Source organism: Rissa tridactyla, chromosome Z (genome assembly GCF_028500815.1).
Source record: "Rissa tridactyla isolate bRisTri1 chromosome Z, bRisTri1.patW.cur.20221130, whole genome shotgun sequence".
NCBI lineage: Eukaryota > Metazoa > Chordata > Aves > Charadriiformes > Laridae > Rissa > Rissa tridactyla.
This window is the reverse complement of record NC_071497.1, coordinates 12,958,167-12,981,166: the sequence shown is the minus strand read 5'-3', so window position 1 is coordinate 12,981,166 and position 23,000 is coordinate 12,958,167. Positions and strand designations below refer to the sequence as shown.

The window sequence follows — 23,000 nt, the reverse complement described above, 5'->3', positions numbered from 1 at the left end:
GCCTGAGTTTAACCAAGACAAAGAAGGTCCCTGTAAGCATTTGTCCAAATTTCTGAAGCTTAAGGCACTGCTGAAGATGGTGATCTAGCCTGTATGCTAATCCATGCAGGCTGACTTAGTTCAGTGGGGAGATATTTTCACAAATTTTACCTAACGGCCAGCTTCTGCAAGGCTTACTCGCAGCAGCAGCCTCTCTGGGATGAGTAGGCTCCTTAACAGTGCTATGTGTATAGAGGTTGCCTGATCCAGTCCCCATTTTTCTTCTTTGCTAAAACACAAAATATCCAAGGGAACTCTAAATCTTTGGTTTTGATACGATTATGTGGGTAGAAAATAAATCTCTGTGGATGTATACATAAACAATGATAATCTTCATTCACTTATGACAATTTCAAAACAAATTGCATTGATTTTTAGTTACCTACATTATATGGTGTCTCACTACTTCCTGTCCCTCCCTTACCCAAAAATAATAATCTTTCTTCTGTAGTTTTGAAAAACACCATAATTTTTGCTTGCTTCTGTATTGGTTTGCAATGTAAGCATATATGAAAGCCTAGTATAAATTATATTTTCCATATGAAATAGTTATTTCATCACTTCTCGTAACTTCTTCAATATGCCAGGTTCTAAAAGGCAAAAGTTTTCCACCCTCAAATTGCATGCAGTCTGGCACATGTGAAATGCATGCATTTCAGGAGAGGAGTGAGGATGCTCTCCAAGAACACTTTTCCAGTTATATCAGTGGCAGACTACTGCCAGCTTTTTTCTCTGGCCTGCACAACTGACACTGGTTACAGTCGTGTGAATGTCTGGCTCACAGCAAAGGCTCTTCTCTGCAAGTGCTTAGAAGTTGACATCTAGGGAAGGAGTTAAAGACTGGGATGGGCATTCAGTGACATTTTTGACCCCATCAGGATCTACTGATATTTGATAATCTGTATTTTAGATGTTTTTTGATTTGGAAATCTTGCCTGCATCTTTGAAAATTCAAAATTTCATTGAAATTTAGTTAAAGTACTATACTCTAGGGGCTTGTGTACTAGCATGGAAAACTGAATAAGAACAAAAGGAGAGAAAGGTGTACTGAAACTGGCACCATAGCACGTTAGTGGAGTACCAGACAGGGCAGAGAATGACAAGCAGGTCAACGGGAAGAAGCAAAGACATGGTCGTGAAGAAGTCAAGGGAAAAGAATGAGGTGGGAGCTAATGAAATTAGTCAAAACACTAACAATGACTCAGTCAGAAGGATGGAAAATCACTGGGCGTTCATCTCTCGTATGAAGGAAAAACGTGCATGTGAAGGAAGACAAGACAGAGAAACACAAGGACATGGGTGGGAAGTTCTCTGTGTATGGTGAGGGAAAGGATAGTCCCTCTGAAAGTGTTTGACTGGAAAAAGATGTAGCTATGACTTGGGAGGAGGACAGGTCAAGGATGACCAAGGTCATTGGTCTGAATGATGAGTGGCCCATGCTGCTGATGGTGATGGTTTTGGAGATGAAGGCAGGCTTGAGAAGTATCGTTTCAGAAGGGTTTGGTTTTGACCATGTGGAGTAATGTCGAAAGGCACAAGGAATGGCTGTTGAGACAGTGGACACAGAGGGTTGGATATATGGTGATGGAACTTATAAAGGGCCATAGGCCCGTCAGCATCTGGAAGAGGAGTGAGAACTGAAACCGAATTAACTTCTCTGCTCAGAGACAACTCCAGGCTGTAAAAAAAGAGAAAGGGAAAAATCACAAACTTCTGTGGAAAATCAGACAGAAGATGAAAAATATACTAGTGGTTAGGTGTTGTCATTTCTTGGAACAAACACCAGGTTTTCTTCTGGGATGAATATTTGGCAGGCTGCACTAGCCTAACTTGAATAAGAGTAGTAATTATCAGTTAAGTAACTCGAATAAGCAAATGAAATCTTCACATTCTTAGTTTGCTGATTTTCAGGCAATAATTTCCTAATCAATGTTTATTTGCTTAGTATTCCCAGCTGGAACCAACTGTGGCAATTTACAGTCACTACAAGTAACCAAAAACCAAATAGAAAATCCTATTCTAGTAATTTGAAACTGCTGTGTAACTTACTGCCCTCTTTGGGAATTCATTTGCTATACTTTAATTATACTCCTCTACTAAAATGTGCTTAAAAGTATTTCATACAAAGGCTAAACAAAACAACATCCTGAACTTGGAGTGTTTATTGTGACAGTCTGACAATTTGTTGTGACACTCGTAATAGATTGGGTAGCAAAAGCTGAGCAGCATAGGCTGGCTCACTGACTTTTCTTTCGACAGACGGTACTCTTGCTTACTTACATTTCCAAGAGTGATCAGAACTAGCAAGACCATTTTCAAAGTAATTAAGATTTTGTAAAAGCTGCAATGTAAGCAGTGCTGCAGTCCTGGGGGAGGAGGCAAGGCCATAGCTCTATAATCCATGGAAATCCATAGAGGAGACATAAACTTCATTCCTCGCATGCAGTTAATTTGGGATGAGGATTTCTTCCTGACTCTGTCCAGGCTGATAGGGAGCTTGTCAGGGCTGGAGGTTGCACCACTGAATCCCTGTTAAAATCACAGTTTCCCAGCCTCCCCTCCTGAAGGCAGGCTGTCAGGGCTTGGCTGAGAAATCAGTTCACCTTTCTCTTTCCCTGTGCTGTGAGGCAGGGATTTGGAAGTCCTTATCCATCTCTACCATCCCTTCATATACAGATGAATGGGAATGGCCTTCTTGTTTCCCCATTCCTTATCCTAGCTCAGGAGCTAGGAGATAGCACATCAACATCTGTCTCTCGTATGGCCAGACCAAACCCTAACTGCTTCCAGTGGCTAGAGTGAGGAAAACCAGTTTTAGTACCGAGGAAAAACAGTTTTAGTACTAGCTATGTATTCCTGTGACAAAAGAAGTGCTGCTATCTGAATTGTTGAACAGCTGAAGTGCTCAGATAGATCAAGGCCCTGCAAAAAACCCGGTGTTTTGCTTAAATGTATGGAAAAACTAAACTTGGAAACTTCCTGCTGGGAAACAGAACTGTCGGCCTCTGTTCATGACTTCAGCACCATCAAAACCCAAATCATCCACCAGCCACTAGTCCATGACCATGAATACCTCAGTCAAAACTCACAATACTCCTAAACAGGCTTGGAAGTCTGCATGCCAGTACAGTCAGAGGTGCACAGAATGTATTTGAAAGCCATCTACAACTTCCCAGGCAGCCAATTTGCCAGAATTCACTAGCCACATCGCCAGACTGCACACATAATAACCATAGACAGACTCAGACTGCAAAATTGTGGAAGCAAGGGGCTCAAAACTATTCTGGAGATCAAGCCCTCAGGTCTGTTTCCAGTTTATCTGAAAGAAAACCACAGACAAACAGAGCAAAGATTAATACAGATGGTTATAAAAAGCAGCTGTTACAAATCCAAAGCATGCACTACCTCTTAAAATGCTTGTGTCCCATAATCATAGCAGAAGGATTCCCTACATATTCTTATTCTTTTTTTTTTTTTCTTTCTGCATCTCAAAGCCAGGCAGAAACCCAACCCAGGCAGGCAAAGAGAAAGGGAAAATAATGTCTGAGTAGTGCACTTTCAGACTCTGTAGACACCATCAAAAGTTGTTGGATGATCTTCCATCACTGATGACAAGTGTTGACACTCCTCATGGTGCACAGGGCATCACTGGCTCATGGCCGTGCCCCAGGAAGGCTGAGGGCACTCTCATTGCTCCCACCTTGCTCAAAGCCCCTCTTTAGCCCCTTCACATCTGTAGCTGTGATTAAACTGTGAGATTTTCTCACTAACATGTCAGGGCAGAAGGGAGTCTGGGGTCAAGAGGCTGGGAAGAGCTTTGACAAAGGAAAATGCATAAAAGAGAGAATGTCTGAGGTCTCCAGAAAGTGATGCAACCAAACAAATATTCCTAACATTCCCATAAGGGGTTGTTATTCAGAAGGACTCTCAAATCACTTCCACCCTAACTCAGGTCTTAGGAAAACTCTGTTTTTAATTGGACTTCAAAGGAAATACCCAAAAGACATTTATAATTGTTACATTTTTATTTCCCTGTATTAAGCTATTCACAAATCCTATATCAACAAAAATGCTGTTCCACAGGAGAGTTCACAAAATCCGTAGAAGTAAAATAATTCACTATTGAATCCTACAGACTTTCATTAGAAAGAAAGCTTTATAAGTCTGATTTAATTTTGTACATGCAAATGCCCACATGAGATACCCAGTGAAAATTCCCAGAAGCAGTAGCTTCAAAAAAAATTTGATGCGATTAGGCTTAAAAATCATACTGCTGTCCAAACATCCTGTTATCATATAACTATGAAGTTTTCTTATTCTGTCCTGTATCCCACATTTCCCATAAGAGCTACCCTGGAGCCAGGAAACGTACAAGGCAGGAACAAATAACATTGCAGGGTTTCCACTCCAGGCGGCCTGCAGAGGAAACCTAAATATTGTTACATTTATAGTAATGTATGGACTCAGTCAAAACGTGCTGGCCAAATATCACTACATATTTTGTCCATGTCTTCTTCTTTTCCATCTCTAGAAGGTAGGATGCTGTGGGGTTCAATTCAAGGTATGAATGTTAAAAGCGTGTTTTGAGGAGACAGATGGTGGAAAATTTACTTACTCTCTGCTGATTTGCCTCTCGTCTTCCAAAATAAATGTCATTTCCTCAGATGTACAATATTTCTAGTTGTATAGATGTATGAAACTTTAAGTGTCCTCCCATAAGTTTTTCATCTTCTGTGAAAACAGTATGTAATTAGCCTGCAGTCTATTTACATATGCATGCTGTAATTGGCACAGAACCGTATACATATACAGTAGGAATAGTCTTCTGGGCACTACAGAAGTATGTTTTAGTTTCAGCCTGATTTTACCCAGTTAATCTCGCCTCAAGATGAGTGGTGAACACCTCCGAGGATCCATACGTCCAATGGCCACTTTGGGCAACGTGGTGCAGTACTACACCACCATCATAAAAAAATTGTCACCAACCTCTAATTAGGATTTCCCACATTGTAGTGTGTGCCTGTCACCTCTTCCTGTCATTATGGACTTCTGAGAAGAGTCGGTCTGTCTTTTCTTATATTGTCCCACCAGGCAGCAGCAGAGAGCAGAGACACCTCCCCTTACACTCCTTTTCCCCAAGATGAACCACCCCAGCAGCCTCCACCTTCCCTTTTATGTCCCAGGCTCCAGCCCTGACCATCGCAGGGACCCTCCACTGGACTTGCTCCTGTACGTCAGGGTCCGTCCTGTGCCAGGAGCCCAGACCTGGATCCTGCACTCCTGATGCAGTCTCACCAGTGCCAAGCAGCGGGGAAGGATCACCCAGATGTGGGTCTGCACCATAGAATCATAGAATCTCCGTGGTTGGAAAGGACCTTTGAGTTCATCGATTCCAACCATACACACACAAAAAAAACCCCTACAATCTCTGCCACTAGAGCATGCCCTGAAGTGCCAAATTTACATGTTTCTTAAATACCTCTAGGGATAGTTTTACAGCCCAAGAGCATTGCTGCCCCCTGGCAACTTACTGCCCCACAGGGCATTTCCACAGAGCCGCTGCTCCTGGCCACTTGATTCCAGCATGTCCTGCTCTGGGGGTGAGTCTGTTCCAGGGGATGGGCTTTGCCTTGGCCTTGGAAACCCCACGGAGTACCCATCAGTCCATTGCTGTAGCCTGTCCGAGCCTCCCTCAATAACAACGCTGCCCTCCAGGCCACTAACCACTCCCCTAAACCTGGTATTCCTCAATCTCTTGCTGGAACTGCCCTCTATCATTAAAAACACTAAAGAGCACTGGTCAAAGGCAGCAGAGAGCTGCCTCCAATGAGACCTCCCTCATCATCCATCCTTGGGTGCATCCCACTAGGTCCCACCAACCTGTATGTCTCACTGGCGTGAGTCCTCTCTAACTCGACCCTCTCCTGCCTGCCCTGCCTTACTCCCCCAGATTGCGCTAGTTCACTCAGGGACCTGGGCAGCCTGAGGGCAACCTTACCAGCAAAAAGTGACAAAAAAAAAGGCATTGAGTACATCCTTTTCCATGTCTTTTGTCACTAGGTCCCCCGCCCTGCTAAGCAACAGGACTATGTTTTCCTTTTTTGCTGACAGTGTACTTACAAAAACTTTTCTCGCTGTCCTTCACCTTCCTTGCCAGTTTCAACTCCAGCTGAGTTTTGTATTGCTGGACTCTGCTGCTCCATGTGCTCCCACGGAGCCTGCCCCTTCTTCCTTCTTTCTGTGTTTAAGCTCAGGCAGGAGCTCCATGTTCATCCAAGCAGGGATTTTGCTGCACTTGCTTGACTTTCTGCCCATTGTAATGGACTGCTGCTGTGCTCTGGCAAGGTTGTCTTTGGAGATCAGCCAGCTGTCCTTAGTTCCTTTGCCCTCAAGGCAGTTTGCCACAGATTTCAGTCAAGCAAATTCCTGAGGGGCCGTAATTGGATCTTCTGAAGTTCAGAGTTGTAATTCTGCCATTTGACTCACTCGCGCCTCTCAGGATTTTAAATGGCAAAATCTGATGGTCGCTGCAGTCGAGGATTCCCTTGACCTTCATGTCTACAACCAATTCTTTCTTATTTTTGAGCAGCAGGTCCAACAGAGAGTCTCCCGAATTACCCTAAGGCTCTCTGTTCGTTCAACACCTGTGGCACAGTGAACCCCCACACATTCAGGCCACTCCTTTGCAGAGAATACACACACCCCTCGATATTTGCCAACCCTGCTTTTCCTGCAGCACCTGCATCCCATCACTCCAGCTCTCTGCAGGTGTGAGAGCTTGTCCTGGTTCCAGGGGGATAGGGTTAATTCTCCCCAGGCTCCAGCAGGGACACCAGTATTGGTATTCCATGCCATGTGAGCCATGCCCACCCTGCAGGAAGTTGCTGCTTGGAGCGGGCTGGGGCGTCCTGGGTCCGATCGGCGAGCGGCGGTTCCGTAATCGTGTTTGCATATTCCTCTATCCATGTTATTGTTGTTTTCTTGTTTATGAGCAGAGGCCTGCGTACGGCCAAAGACACAGTGAGCAGAGCACACAGACACAGGAATGCGGAGGTCGATACGGATGGAATGAAGAGGAATTGGTCCAATATAAACATGGAACAGAAAACATCTTCATGTACTTATCTTAGTGGGAACTGAATAAGGCAACTGGGTTAGTGATCTGAAATACGTGTTTACTTGCCTAGCAGGTGCAGGGAAAGTTTTAGAGCTCGGGTATGAAAGCCGAGGCTTGAGAAGCAATAAATGATTTCATGCTCATCACAGCCAGAGTCCGTGCCTTCATACACCACACTTGTTCCCTTTGCTGTTCTGTTAAATTGCCTTGGTCTCAACCCACGAGTTTTGCCTTTTTCTTCCGATTCTTTCCCGTACCGAGAAAGCCCATGCGAGGGGCACGTGGTTCTTTGTTGCCGTCTGAGGCCAAACCATGACAGATCTGTCCCACCACATCGCTGCCATTGCGCTGGGGTCACAGCTCTGCCACTGTCTGCCCACTGCTAATGTCTCCCCCTTGTCCCCAGGGCTACCTGAATTCATGTGCAGCCATTTGAGATGGGCCACGAGCTGTCCTGCTTTTACAGGTCATGCTGTCCTCTGCACACCTCTGCTCTGCCATGGTGCTCTTCTCTCCAGCACAGAGAAGGGGGAGGGCCCTTTGCTAAAGGGGGAGAGCCTTTTGCAGTGCAGCCTGGATGACTGTCTATTCCTTACAGGACGGTCCTCAAACAAGATCCCAGTCCCATATCAACAGGCTCTGCCTGGGTCACTCACTGAGACGAACAGCTGCGGTGCAGGCATGTCCACAGCAAGGCTGGGTGATGGGGTGAAAAGGTGCTTTTCCTGAGCGTTCTGAGGCGGGAAAGGCCAGGGGCTGGCAGCTCATGCAGAGGCGGCTGAGGAGGCGGTGGTAGGGTCAGCAGCAACAGCAGCAGATTTAAACGAGGCGTAACCACCACCAACAGTAACTCGCCCAGACAAACAGCTCACAAGCTAGCGGGGCTCACTGACCGAGCTTTAAAGGCGGGGGGAGCTTTATCAGGCCTGCCCGCGGCAAGCCCAGGGGTGACACAACGAGGTTAGAGGGATGGGGTGCTGGCGAGGGCTCGCAGCTGTTCTTCTGCAATGTGCTGGGTAAACTGCAGCACACTCATAAAGCGTTATGGAGGTGAGCCAGGGGCTCCTGAGGTGATAGGAGCTAACGGGAAACAGGGCTGAAACACCTCAAAGGAACGCCACCTGGAGAGCAGCACAAAGGAATTGCAGCCACTCCAGCCAGTAAGACGTTTTCAACAGAGACCCAACTTAAGTGCCTCTACACAAATGCACCTAGCGTGGGGAAAAGCAGGACGAGTTAAAGGCATGCACACGCAGCGCAGGTGGTGATGGCTGTGCCACCAGCAACATTAGTGACACCAAGACTTCTCCTGCAGTCTTTCTTCCTTTATTTTGTCTCTCTAGGAAGTCAATTGAGGTAACTAACAAGAGCCTCCTGGCCCAAACTGAGGTACCCGGCTAGTGCCGCCGGCGGGGCGGCCTCTTGCAGGCCTGGGGACAGTCCTGGGGGCCAGGGACCCTCCTCTTTGGGGGGCGCCGTGGCCCCTCTGGCGACCGGTTCCTGGCCCGGACAGGAGCGGAGGGGCTGCGCCTGTTGCCTTGGCTGGAGGAACCTGTCGCTGCTGCCTCCCCCGGCTCCTCCTGGGGCTGGGATCCCACAGGGCTGCTGGGGGAGGCTGGCTGGGGGCCCGGAGTGTCCCCCCAAGAAGCTGTGGGGCTGCGGCTGGTCACAGGGCCTTTGTTGTCCTCTTCCTCGCCGGCTGCTTGTGCATCCTGCCGGGCCAGGTGCCGGCGGAGCTCCTGGCTGCACAGGCGCACACCGAGCATGGTGAGGTGGCGGAAGAAGGTCCCTGTGAGTTCTGGCAGGCAGTTCTGCAGCTGCCGCTCCAGCACCGCCTTGTCCAGTCCCCAGCGGCACAGGTGGGCCACGATAGTGCTCTCCGCCACAGCCACATCCCACCACCGGTCTTCGAAGAGCACCCCGAGCTCCCGTCGCAGCCATGGCATCAGGGGCTCGATGTTCTTGGGGTGGCTCTTGAAAATGTCCGCCCAGACCTCAGCAGGGAAGGCGTCCACCTGAGGCCTGGACGCCGCAGCCCCCTCCTCGTCCTGGAGGTCTGCGGGGTGTGGGACGGCGAACGTCAGATAATCGTCATCAGACCACACCGAGAACACGATGTCCGTCGCCACGCACTGGCACACAGCGCAGTTTGGCATCTGCTGTGCCCAGCGCATTGCACAGCCTACGCAAAATTGGTGCAGGCAGGGTGACAGGTAGGCGACGTCCTCTTCACCGTCGTGGCAGATGGGGCACCTCCACTCGCTCTTGGTGGCCATACTCTCTGCGCTCTGCGGTGGGTCGGGGAGTGCTGAGGACGAGGAGCTGCTCCCTCTTGCCGGTGCCGCAGCAGCGGGTGTCAGGCGCTGCAGAATGGAGAGAGGCCACGGTCAATGGCTGTCCCAGGGAGGGGAGGAAGAAATGCCCAGCCCCTGGAGAAGGACACCCTGACGGACCCCCAGCCCCACCGCCCGCCCCACGGGGGGCACGTTTCCCCCACAGCTCACCTCTGCTGCTGCGAGCGCACCCCGCAGTGCCCGGCTGCCTGAACCAGGCAGGGCTGGGGAAACACAGGGGGTGGCTCCGGGATGGGCACCGAGAGCTGCCGACGGCAGCCCCCAAAGCACCACCCAGCACCAGGAGAAGCCTCGCTCGGCGCTCCACACCTCGCAGGCACGCTCGGCAGGAGTCCAGGCACGAGCCAGGCTGGACCAGGCTCTGCCGGCGACCGAATATAAGCAGCCAGGGATGTGAGGTCACAGTCTGTCGCTCACGAACATGGATGTCACAATGGCCCGTCTCTGCCGTAGAGCTCGCCCGGGCGTCAATCCATCCGGCTTCCAGTGAAGGACTGCTCTCACTGTAAAAAACATCTCTCTTACTTAGAGATAAATCCTGTCCCAGTGGCGAGGAGAGCAGCTAAGAGCAACTGACAGAGGCAGAGGAGCACAGGGGAACCCAGAGGAAACCCCTGGACTCGCACACCCTTGGGTGCGATTCCACTCACACCCGTCCTGCTGTGCCAGTCCCCAGCCGGCAGGACAGAGGCTCTGGAGGGATGGGGCCCCCAAAGCAGGAATGCTCAGCCAAGGAGGCATCCTTTGCCCTTGCATAGCTTGTGGGCCACCAGCCTTCCTTCCTGCTGGAAGCTGCTGGGCCACCGGGCCAGTTGATCTCTCTATCCAAAGAGCCAAGGGGAAATGAAGTGCGTAGGGGGGCAAACAGAGGCAGAGCAGTGAAAGAACTTTTTTGGAAAATCGTTCACCTGGCAGGTGTAGTTGCAAGAATAACAGTTTGACCCATGGCCACCTCCCTGAACACGCTGCGCTGCCGGCCTGGGAAGTGCAAATCCCTCTTCCAGGGCTGGGGAATGCAGGGTGGTGGTCACCGCCCACCCTCGGCAGGTCTTGCTCCCTCCTCCTCCATCAGCCTGGGGTTCTACAACCCTCACCTCAGTTCATCCAGCAGCACAGGCAGCATCTGTCTAGGAGGACAGCACCTCGTCCGTAATACTGCCAAGCTGGTCCTGGGTATTGGAAACAGGAACAGTTTCCCCTTCCTTATATGTCCCTCCAGTTCCATGATCAGTTGTTGGTAACACTGCACAGACAGACCTTGGCAATACAGAACTCTGTACGCTTCAGTCACAGTCTCCTCTGTTGGCCGCAAAGGCTGGCCTTCTGTGAGAACACTCATTCTCATGCGAATCCTTCCATCTGCTTGCCATTGCAGCAAATGGCTCAACAACCTCTCCAAAAATCCCCCGTAGTCAGAGAGAACAGCATGCATGGAAGTGGGGAAAACCTCAGAAGGTGTGGTATCACCTCGTTAACCTAGGATGGTTATGAAATCACCATCCCTTGCAGGTATTGAAGGAGACTGCAACATGGTCAGTACCATGCTGAAACAACTCACTTGGGGATTTAGACTTCAGTGCTGTCAGGTGTGCTCATCACTGTTTTTGCACACACAATCATGTAGCTACTGTCATGTGGGATCCACATCTGTCAAGCCAGGGTGTACTGGGTGTTATGTGGCACGGTTTTGGTAGCAGGAGGTGCTGCAGGGTGGCCTGTGTGAGAAGAGACCAGGGCCTGCCCTGTGCTACACACAGACAGTTCCAGATGGCTCCCCAACAGACCCACCGGAGGACAGAGCTGACCCCAACAGCCACACTGGCGGTGCCCCTGTGAAAACATATTTAAGAAAGGGTAAGCTGCGGGGCAGCTGTGAGAGGAGTGCGAAAAACATGAGAGAAGCAGACCCAGAGGTCAGAGAAGCACAAGGGGGAGGAGGAGTAGGAACTCCAGGTTTCGAAGCACAGATTCCCCTGCAGCCCACAGTGAAGACCATGGTGAGGCAGGCTGTCCTCACGCAGCCCATGGAGGTTAACAGTGGAGCAGCTGTCCACCTGCAGCCTGTGCAAGACCCCACCCACACCAGAGCAGGTGGAGATGTCCTGAAGGAAGGTACAGCCCATGGAGACTGGAGACAACAGGAGGTTCCTGGCAGGAACTGCAGCCTGTGTTTAGGAGCCCACGCAGGAGCAGGTTTTCTGGCAGGAGCTGTGACCCACGCTGGAGCAGTCTGTTCCTGAAGAATTACCACCTTGTAGAAAGGAGCCAGGCCAGAGCAGAGGGACAGAGTTAAGGAGGGAAGAGCAGCACAGTGTTACGAACTGACCACAACCCCCATTTCCCATCTCCCTGCACTGCTGGGGAGGGGGAGGTTGAACCTCAGAAGAACGGAGGGTAAAAAAACTTTAGTTCTTTGTTTCTCATCATCCTGCTCAATTTTTAATTGGCAATAAATTACATTAATTGTTCCTGAGTCTATTGGGCCTTTGACAGTTATCATTAACTGATCTCTCTGTCCTTACCTCACAAGCTCTCCCTTCTTATTTCCCACCCCCCCCATCCTGTGGAGAAGGGGAAGTAACACAGCAGCTTGGTGAGTACCTGGCAGGCAACCAACCAAGGTCAAACCCATCATCCCTGGAGGCAGTAACAGAGAGACAGAAGGCAACTTCCTGGTTCAGCCCCCAGAGCTACTGCTGTGCGCAGAGAAGGCTCAACCCTGGAGAACAAGACCCTGCCTGAGCCCCATACCTTGCACATACACACAGCAGGACATCTAGGGGGAGCTGAGCTGCATGAATGGAGCAAGGATGTCAGGGGGAGCTGCTGTATTGCCAAGGCTACATTCAGGATGGAGGTCTTCAATTATGTAGCAGCAGGGCATACAGAAGAGGAAAACAGGCTCCTTGAGACTTGCACTGCAACAGGATGCAAGGTAGAAGACACAGATTGCAACAAGGGAAATGCAAAGGAAAATTCTGGAAAAAAACCCCCACATTTTCTGTGGGAATTCTTAAACATTAGAAGAGGTAGCACAGACAGCCCATTCAGCTTTGGGAATATTCAAAACTGAACAAACCCTGAGCAATCTGATCAAAGCTCTTCCTGCTTTCAGTAAAGGCAGGGACCTGACGACGTCCAGAGGTGCCTTCCAATCTGGAATACTCCTGACAGCACGAACATCAAGTGGTCTGTACTGGTAAGACATCCAAACCCGAAAGATAAATGCTCTGTTTGCTCAGTACGTGGTCCACACATTTAAATTAATTTTACAAAAAACAGTCTTATTGCTTTATTCAGATTTTGACATAGCTTAATTTTATGTTACTGGAAGTCCCATTGAAGATCTATATAGAAGTCGCTGACTACTTTTGAGCAGAGATCAGCTTAAACCAAACAGATCAAAGCAATGGTAGAATTCAGACTAAACAATTTCTTATGAACTAAGCAATTCTTCCTTTGTCTAAGAAGAGCAATCCCCATAAAATGCATTTTCTGGCTTTTGGTTTGGCTCATTTTTGTTTGCAATATTCTATAGATATATTTTACATACTACAAGAATACAGGATGGTTTTATGAAATTACAACTTCCAGTCTTCTGAGAAACTTTAAAGTTACGTACTAGCAATATTCTATTTTTGACTTAAAAGTGCATACACATTCAAAGGTTTTACACATTTCCCAGACATTTTTTAACATACACAAATTACAACAGGTGGCTTTGTTCTCAAAGGGAAAAATGTAGTTACAAATTCACAATTTTAAGAAGTGTTCTGTGTAAAATGTGCTACATTTTTTCTTCTGGGAAATCAAACCAAGAGGATCTGTTGACAAGTCTCTTTGGCAGTGTTAGTATCAGTGGTCGTCTCTCTGGACACTCTAGGAAGGAAATCCTGGGGGAAGGCAGTTGACTGGAAGGCGCTGCTGGTGCTTCCTGAACGTGGCTGGTTACAGTTTCTGTGTGAGGGGTGTTACTGCTGGTATCTGCTGTGGTAGGACTCTGATCAGCTGCTGTTTCTTGAAGTTTGTCATCAGCATTTCTAATGTCACCATCTAAGTGTCCGCTTTTGGTAGGAGTACTGTACTTTTTGTCTGCTCTTCCAGTTTCCTCACCAACTCTATAAACATCTTCACATCCTGTCCTTCCCAGAGAAGACGACGGAGACTCATTTTCCCTCTCATTTATCTGAGTTGTGCCTGTCCAATTAATACTGCTGTCACATTCGGTATTTTCTGGCTCCTTGCTACTGTCACTATCAATTGTAATCACTACTGGAGAAGAATGTGATGAGTTACTCACGTGGTGTTTCCGGTGTTTCTTCTTATGCTTTTTCTTTTTCTTTTTAAGATGCCTTGTTGTATCTGTTGCTTTTCCTTCATAGACTATCTCCACACTTGGACTCCTCATCTTTTTCTTCTTTTTCTTACGCTTTGTCTCGCTGCTTGCTCGATTGTCTGAAAGGCTGTCTTCATTTTTGTAGCAGTCACCAAATTTTGAGGAAGTTTTCTTGGGGTCATTTTCTCTTTCTAAACTTGTGCTTTCCATGAATGCATTCTCCAAGTGGCGAGTTTTATATTTCCTTTTTCCGCCAGGCTTTTCACTTTTCATTCTGTCAGTTCCTCCAGAAGGTGTCCTTGACCTGTCACTTGATCGACTCCTTGACCTGCATCTTTCATAACAGTAATAGTGTCTCTCACGGCCTCCCCGCTGGCTATGTGGATCTGTCCTTTCAATAAATGACCGTATCCTGTATTCTGGACTAGCAGATTGCCTTGAGTAGAAAGGATTAGACTGAGTCCTCCTCCTGCTGGAGGATTCATAGCCATCTCCAAATGTCTTTCGACTACAGAAAGCATAACCCCACTGGTATCTACTTTGATAATTGTCTCTTACATAGTAACGATCACCGTCTCTACTTCTTGATCTCCTTTTGCTGTGGCCTTTGCTACGCGATCGTGATCTGCTTACTTCTCTAGATGGAGTGCTCTCACGACTTAGAGAGCCTCTCTGGCTTTTTAGAGAGACTTTGGAGTCATGAGCCCTCGACTTCTTGCTTCTTTTGCTCTTATGTTTGCTACTATCTCTGCTTCTCGATCGTTTCCTTTTAGATTGGCTTTTGCTACGATGCTCCTTCCTAGACCGATGGCCATGACTGCCTCGACTGCTCCGTGAACAGGACTGTGGGCTCCTGGACTTTCCCTTTCTAGGCAATCTGTGATTCCAAGGGGAGCATATTGTATCACTCCCTGGGGAGGGGCTCCAGCTCAAGTGCCGTGGAGACAGATCTTTTACCTTGCATTTGTTCTTCTCGTCATCTTTTGACTCTGTCTTCTCAACTGCAGGAGACAAGCAGCTTCTACAGCTACCTACATCCTCCTTGTATGTGGGGGAATGTGGCGAGAAACTTCTGCTTGATTCACTGTCACTCCAGCTGCGACACTGGATTGGCTGCTGTTTCTTCACATCTTCCTTTTTCTCTTCCCTGATGGACTCCTCAGAGTCCGAGGACAGCTCAACAACTTCTGGCGTCCTCTCAGCTAACGGCTTAACATACCCAACAATAACACAATTGTCCGAGGAAGAGTCACTGTCGTTTGAGTCACCATTAGCCTGTAACTGAGTCTGCAGTTTAGTTCTTTGACTCTTTGTAGCAGAGTCCTCATCAGAACTTTCTGACATCTCCAGAGGAGAAGCTATGGTTGCACGAACCTCTTCTGAAATGGAATAGGAAGGCCCTGGAGTTTCATCATCCCAGGGGGCCTGATCAAGACCAGTCACAGACGAAGTGTTATCTGGCCCTTTAGAATATGCCACATCTGGAGATATTGTAATAATTGACGAGTCTGACTGACTTCCTTCATCATATGATGGCGCAGGACAGTCATAATTGGCATGTTGATCATATGCTTCTAAGTTAAAAGGACAACGGGCAAAACTGATGAATTCATGTAAGAAGTGATCAGTCCGATTCAGCAAAAATGGCTTTAAATCATCAGCAAAGGCCTGACTTTCCAGATCATACCTAGTCACATTACTCATGATAATGTGCTGTACAATATTAACCAAAGATCCATGGGCACCAAACAGGACTGTAAGTTCTCGCTTCAACCAAGGAACCAACCTGTGAAGGCAAGCAGGGTTGCGGCGGAAAAACTCAGCTGAAATGTCTCGATAGCGGCCACCATCCTGAATACTACGAATACGCACACCAGTACGGTACAGAGCTCTGCGGAAGTTGATCATGTCCTCCTCCTGAATCTGGCGCAGAGATCTGCCCTCTGCGCTAGCCTGCCTCCTTGAGGCCAGCCTCCTTAACATCTGCTGAATCTCTCCATCTCGCTGCCGCACTGGTTCGCTCGACAACCCTTCAAACAATATCCCATTATCTGGGGGGGACAGCGTCCTTCGGGAAGGGTAACTGCTAGAGCGGCGTTCCCCTGTTAATGTGGTACGGTAACGAAATCTCCGGCCATCAGGGCTGGAAAAAGAGCTATTTTCTAAAGGGCTGAGTATGTACTCCTTAAAGTCATCTTCAGCACGAATCGTATGGAAAATGGAAAAAAAGGGTTGCTTGCAGAGAGGGCATTCTGCTTTGTTTTTTGACCACTCCTGGACACAGCGGAAACAGAATCTATGCAAGCAGCGATCTAGATATGCAACATTGTCAAATCTATCCAAGCAGATGGGGCATTTAGAGTCAGGAGATGCATCTGTTGGCAGCTTGCTGGTGCCGGCTTTTGGTGAAAAGTTGCTATCTTCTGAAAACTCCTTATCTGCTGGAGTCATGTTCTACAAAAGAAAGAGACAGATCATCATTGCTGTCTCAGAGAGACAAAAATATTAAAGCCTAGACACAGAAACGCATAACAGACACCTTTAAGGCTGCAAGCCCCAGCATTAGCACAAAGAGGCAGCAGGACCTAGCTACTTTGCTTGGCCTCTCCTCACAGTGAGATCTGGTTCTTCAGCGCTGCACCTTTTAAACAGAGCTTCAATCTTGCTTGAATCTGGCCTATATGAAGGTAACAGACAGGACTCTGCCTTCTTCCCCACTCATAAATAACTGCTTTGATATGGTCGGTAAGTTTATGATTAACATGATATCCTCTGAAACATACTTCCAAAAGAGACCAGTGTTTACACATGAAAAATATGAGAACAGTTAGTTCCGTCCTCTAAGAAATAAAGTCAAACCAAGTAATTGCACTCAAACTAAACCGCCCGTTCCCAAGTTCTTCTGGGCCTGTCCTGTCCTGCACCCTCTGCTCATGTTTTGCTGGGCACTCACACTGGAACATATATGGCTTGTTAGACTAGACAACCTCCAGGCATGTGTTCCAGCCTAAATTAATCTTTGTTTTTATGACTGAAGCAGAAAGAGCCAGGTGCCATTCCTACACCCACCCTCAGGTACACGCTGCCTTTTTATCTAGTCAGGCCATTGTCCTGGTTTGAGGTAAAGCAGAACCAATTTTCTTTCTGGTAGTTTTACTTTTCACCTAAGCCTCTTCTAACCAACTGCAATCTCTGAAATTAACGGCGTGTTTTTCAGGCAGTATCTGCTTCTGGCAGGTAAGGCCTGATGTTTACAGTGACCGCCAAGGACGGTACGCAAAGAGGCTCCTGCTTACGCTTACTGCTATGAGCACCAAAGTCAGCAAACTTTGTGATTTGCCCCGTTGGAGGGATAGGGAGCAGAAGAGCGCAGAGGGGTTGCGCCTCCGGGGAGGAGCGGACAAATACAACTAGCAACAAATACATCTATTCTAAAGTTAATTTAGGTATCGGCATTACCCTAATGCGTTACAACTCAGTGGAAATAAGTTACCGGGGCACCTCAAAACCCACTCGCCCACCTTCTGCGGCTCGCAGCCGCCCGCGCGACCCGCCCGCGGGGGCACCCGCGCCGGGGGAACGCGCGCGGACGCAGTGTGCGCCACAAAGGCACGCACCGGGCGTCAGAAACGCACGCAGGCACGCCCGAAGGAAGGAGGGGGGGAGGGGGAAGGGGGTTCACGCCCCCCCCATCCCCACGGTGCGACATCACCGCCCGCTCGCCCGCTGCGGGACGCCTCTCCCCCCCGCCCCCCGATCCCGCGCCCCGTCAGCCGCCGCCCGCACTCACCGCCGCCGAGCCCTCGCTCCCCCTGCGGGCCGGGGCCGCGGCCGCCTTTAGCCGGTGTCGCGTCCGGCAGCGCCCGGAGCCGGCAGCCTCCCGTCGCTCCTCCCCCGGCGGGCGGCGGCGGGCGCCCTCCGCCAGGCGCCGTGCGGGCTCGGCCATCGGCGGCGGCGGCGGCGTTGCCACGGGAACGGTTCCCCCCCGCCACCGGCCGGGCAGCGCCAACCCGGCCCGCCGCCTGCCGGGAGCTGGCGCACTTCTCTGACGCCACTTCCGCTCTGGGGACGACATCTTCCCGGCGGGCGGAGCGCAGGGCGAGGAAAGGGGAGGGCTGGGCCGGCATGGCTGCGCCGGGGAGGAGGGACCCGCGTCCGCTCTGCTGCCTGGTGCGGGCTAGGGGCCTGGTGGTGGCAGTGCTGGGCCTGGCGCGGACGGGGGGTGGGGGTGGGGGGTGCGGGTGCTGGGCTTCGAGAATTCGCGGCAAGGGGGAACCAGGCCTGGTGATGGTGGTGGTAGTGGGCTGCGGGAATCCGCGGGGTGGGGGGCCGGGGGGGGTGTGGGAGGTGGAAGTAGGCCCGTAGGCCTGAAGGCCGGGTTTACTGGTCGGGGGAATTTGCCTCTTGGTGGAGGCAGCGGACACCGGGACCTGAAAGTTAACTGGGCCTCCCGTCGCCAACGCGCAGTGCGCTTTCCCCCGCAGGTGCTGGCTGCTGTTGTGCTGCTTTGCTGGGGCTTCGTCCTCTATGGGGCACGGGTGGCTGCCCTGCGGCAGCTGGAGAGCAGCCTCCTGGCCCAGGGGCTGCCCTAGGCAATGGCAGAGCACGTGGACACCACTGGCAGCTCAGCGTTGTTTCTGACGGTACAGAGGGATCCATCGGAAGGCTGGAGGAGTCCTGTGGCCAGTTTGGCAAACAAAGCATAAATAGCTCTTAGGAAAGAGAAAGTAAATAAAGCGTAAACAGTTATTAGGAAAGAGAACAAGGTCTCTCCTTACTGATTTCTAGTAGCGCATATCTGCGAGGGACACACGTACCCATACGCGAAAGGAAAGGACGCGGACAGCTCTACGCGCTGCCACAGCACCTGCATGTAGTACAACCAGAACTCGCATAAAACATGAGCAGAGCCAGCCGTGTTCTTTCTCTGCACCCGGTAAGGTTTGAAGTTTGCTAGTGAAAGCATACATGGGTGCACAGGGACTCGATGATCTTAAAGGTCCCTTCCAACCTGGACAATTCTATGATTCTATCTTGAGTTCCAGCACAGCCCTTCTGTCCATCTGATAATGCTGCTGGTACCCTGAGCCCTCTTACTCACCCCTGCGCACCAGCTGGTCCACTTTTCTGCTCAGGGGCAGACACATATGTGCTGACACACTTGCCCAACAGACGCTCCACACCCACAGATCTCCCCAAATACCAGCACGGGCCTATGCCCGATACCCTGTCTGGACCCAGGGCCTACTACGTGCCGCTAGCCCAGCTTGAGGTTTAAGGAGCTACCTCCCTGCCCCCAGCAGTTTTCCCTGGTGTTTGGGGGTGATGCAACCACTTTGGCTGCACCAGGCATGTGGGCTGTGACCCGCAGTCCTGCTTCATGTGCTGGTGCCGAGACGCTCGATTTACGCAGCAGCAGCCACATCACCAGCAGTGCCCAAGCTGGTGACAGTGGGACCTACAGTCCCTGGGTGGGGACAGCCACCCTCCCCAGCCCTCTCTGGCTTGCCCTGGTGCCAGGGACGATGCCCTCATGGGCACAGCAGCAACAGCTCCTTTGGGGACGGAGGACAGCAGGTGGCTCAGGTTATTCGATTCCTATTTTTTTTTAGCATTTCCCATGTTAGCTGCATCACCCCGCAAATAAATGACAATTGTCATAGACCCTGGCAGTGCCCCTACAAAGGTTTCTGCGCTGACAGAGACTTTCTGCCTCTCCACTGACTTTGATCCAAAGTTGAGTGGCCAAATCGTCCTTCGCTGCCTGTGCAACAAGGGCTCAGCTTCGGTGTGCTGTTGTCCTCACTGTGGTGGTCGAACAGTCACCAGACGCAGTTATCTTCTTCCCCTGGCCAGCTGGGCACCTCCAGCAGCACATCGACAAGAGCAGGAGTGACCAGCGTGGGGCTGTCCAGGCGTGTCAGAAACACTCTGACCACCAGCCTGCCCTAGGCCGTGGCCTCTTACTGTTGGCTTCGCCGCCTTCATTCCAGGTGCCGCCACTAGCATGCAGCTGTAGCTGGACGTGGGCAGGCATCGGTCACTGCAGGGTTTCAGGTTGCTCTGCTCTGCTGCAAACCTTCTTAGTGCCATTTTGCAGCCACCGAGATGAGAACTCACCCATTTTGGCTCTGTTCCTTCTGGGTAGCTAGTGTTCCTGATCAGGCAGAGATGGTTTACCTGCCAGCTGCCACGAGGTGGCAAAATGCTCTCCAGCATGGCTCCCACGCCTGCTTGCCAGCACGGCAGGCTGGAGCCCTGCAGGGCTGCGGGGAAGCAGCAGCACCGGCTGAATTTCTCTCCCCTGGGGTAGGAACCTCACGTCCTCAGTGGGCTCAGGGGTGCCCTCTCCGAACAGCCTCCAGAGGACCAAGACCTACCCGTTGTCTCTGGTCCCTGGAAGACCAAGGCAGAGCCTATGACTGTTCACTTCACGATGAAACACCCAAAAATGTTCCTGCTGATTACAAGGACCTTGCACAGCAACAGCAAGGAGGCAGAAAGCGAAATTGCTCATTTTATGGGATGGTCCTTAGCTAACTGAGAAAAACAGTGTGATGTTTCTGCAGATATGAAGAGAACTGAAAGTCTCAAGTGCTTTTTTTTCTCTGCCCTGCCCTGACTATTCTCCCTCTTCTCTCTCCTGTGCTGTGATCACAGCACCACGCCAGAGTCAGTGTCAAGGGTCTAAGGAACAACCTCAGCTCCACATCCTGACATTTGCCTGACACCATGCCAGGATGGTGGCAGCAGCAAGGAGCAACTTGTTTCTTCCAGGTAACATGGTAGCGGGATCAAAAGCCCCCACAGAGGTTGGGAAATAATCTCCTTCAAGTCTAGTGGGAGGACTGTCCTGCTTTGAGGTAAACAAAACCCACTTTCTGTGTAGTAATTTTACTTCTTAGCTAGGCCTCTTCTAACTGTCTGAAATTAACAGCATATCATGCAGACAGCTTGCAGCTTATGTCTCTGCAGCTCACCCTTCTGCTTGCCTCTGCTACTTGCTCAATAATGGTAGCTCTTTCAGTAAAGCAATTAAAATCATGTGCTTCCCAAAGATTTGAAACTGCCACCTCAGCAAGAAAAGCCTCTGTGTTGTGCCACCAAAATCATTATCAAACGTGCTCTGGAGAGCTCTAGCTAACCAGAGAAATCCCAGAGAACTGAATTTTAGATTCAGATCAGTTTCCCACATTGAGGTAAATCTTCACTCTGATTCTTCTGCCCCGAAGTTACACATTGCCTTGAAGCCAAGGCGAAAAGGATCATTGACCAGGATCAAGCTCCTGAGACATCGACTGAAAATAATTTAAGAAGATCACTAGTAGATATCTAGTATTTAGAAATAAGAGAATATAAACTCAACATATCAACATAGCAGTGTTCAAAATTTACTTTCTATGCAGTTTTGATGCCAGTTGTCTCATGTCTCTGTACACTGAGCTACCTGTCTCTGAAGAAGCTGTCTCTGAAGCTGATCATTTATGTTCTATGCTTTACCTCCTCTTTTCCTTCAAACTGTTCAGCTCGTGCTCACGTGCTTGCTCACAGAAGTCAAGAAGCACATGCAAACCCTCTCAGCTTGCTTCTGGGAGGTCACAAGAAGGCCCTGGACCCAGTGCTCAGCATCCATCACCCCCTCCTCGCCCACGAAGAGGCAGTGCAGAGCAGAGACCGTGTGTTTCCTGTCACTTTCAAAATGGTACAGCAAATAACTATTCCAATGAGATCACCAGAGATGGCTATTTTGCCAGCGCTGTCATCCCTAAAGAAATATATTCATAATGCTGATGAAATCCCCCTCAGATCTTTTTTTTTTTCTCTTTTCTTTTTAATCCTTTTTAATAAAGCATAGCTTATTTATCAGAACAAGGCTGGTTTATTAGTCTTGAAGTGGTTTGTTTGTTTGTTTGTTTGTTTAGGTTTCAGGGGGTTGTTTGGAAAAAGTGTGATCAGCATGCTTTTCATTAGCATAGCTAAGAGGACTTTTGTTTAATGAAATGATTAATTGATTCAGCCAGGTATGCAGCCACAGTAACAGCTGCTTGAACAGATACAAAAGATTCTCCTTCAAATACGACCTTGCCTCATTAACATGAGGCAGTACCCATGGATACATGTTAATTATAAGGTTGATAAGAATATGTAGTGATAGCTAATGTTGTTGCTGAGTTATTTAATGAAGGCTATTGAAAATGGTCAAAAATGGAAACAAAATCATTAGCCAGGGAACTGTGGGCTGAATTCGGCTTTAAATCACTTCAACATACTGATGATAATCAATTTCTCCCAAATTACACTAGCAAGGAAGCTGGAACATAATTGCTTCATTCCTGCATTACATGCTGTTTGAAAATGGAAGAATTACGCAAGTTCAAACTAGAGTTTAATAGAGCCCTCTGCCTGCTTAATTATATGCTTTCATTATCGTCTCTATTATTTAGGTAATGACACCTGTAACCTAAGAGCTCTATAAATATATATTTTGGTAAATACATGCAAGTTCATGGTAAATGGAAACCTAACAATCTTTTAAAATCCCAATAGTGACCAGGCATAAAATGCATATAAACCTAAAGACAGTAGTTCAGACTACAAGCAGGTATCAGCTCACCCCAGACCAAGAAGCAGGTGAAGGAGGAAAAAAGACGTATGCCTAGTATGAGACACAGAAGCGTAAGGTTAAGAGAGTGACACAGGAAAGCAGAAGACAACACTGAGCCCAAAGGAGGGTGACATGTCAGAGGACCGTGTCCAAGAACGTTAGCAGTGCTTCGTGATTAGAAACCCTGAACAGACCTTGGACCGGTTTCACTAGGTTGTGGTGCTGCCAAAAATCCCATAGGAGTTTGGACAGACAGGCTTCGGTTCCCTATCTGCAAACACAGCCTGGGAGTTTTCTTGCTGCATTGCCACTTCAGGTCTCCTCTACTGTTTGCTGCAGCCAGCCTGACATCACTCATCCCATGCTGCGACCACTTTAGACGTTTCTGTGGAAAGGAACACATGTATCTGAACAGAATTCAACGCTACAGGACCTTGACTCACCGTAGGAGGCTTGACAAAGCTGTGTAATACACGAACACGAGCAACTAAAGCAAAGCAAAAGCATACAAAACCTTTGCAGAAGCTAGACGGCAGTGTTGGCACATGT

The 23,000-nt window shown here is 49.3% G+C and overlaps 2 protein-coding genes and 1 long non-coding RNA gene across 4 annotated transcripts; 1 reads left to right on the top strand and 2 right to left on the bottom strand.

The window, feature by feature from the left end:
* Positions 1-8,518: 8,518 nt before the first annotated feature.
* LOC128902728 (uncharacterized) lies at positions 8,519-12,647 on the bottom strand. Its single transcript, XM_054186189.1, has 2 exons — positions 9,661-12,647; positions 8,519-9,519 (listed from the first exon to the last, which is right to left on the bottom strand). Exon 2 carries the CDS (start codon positions 9,430-9,432, stop codon positions 8,554-8,556), a length of 879 nt encoding a protein of 292 aa, XP_054042164.1. The 5' UTR covers positions 9,433-9,519; positions 9,661-12,647; the 3' UTR covers positions 8,519-8,553.
* A 126-nt stretch (positions 12,648-12,773) lies between these two features.
* LOC128902727 (E3 ubiquitin-protein ligase Topors-like) lies at positions 12,774-17,936 on the bottom strand. Its single transcript, XM_054186188.1, has 2 exons — positions 17,637-17,936; positions 12,774-16,300 (listed from the first exon to the last, which is right to left on the bottom strand). The coding sequence occupies exons 1-2, from the start codon at positions 17,919-17,921 to the stop codon at positions 13,298-13,300; spliced, it is 3,288 nt and encodes a 1,095-aa protein (XP_054042163.1). The 5' UTR covers positions 17,922-17,936; the 3' UTR covers positions 12,774-13,297.
* Positions 17,932-22,236, top strand: LOC128902729 (uncharacterized). 2 transcript variants are annotated; one of them, XR_008463871.1, is made up of 4 exons: positions 17,932-18,016; positions 18,635-18,782; positions 20,507-20,709; positions 21,373-22,236. It is a non-coding gene; the product is annotated as an uncharacterized LOC128902729 (long non-coding RNA). The 2 variants fall into 2 exon arrangements; XR_008463870.1 differs by having other exon boundaries at positions 20,507-22,236.
* The last annotated feature ends 764 nt before the right edge of the window (positions 22,237-23,000 follow it).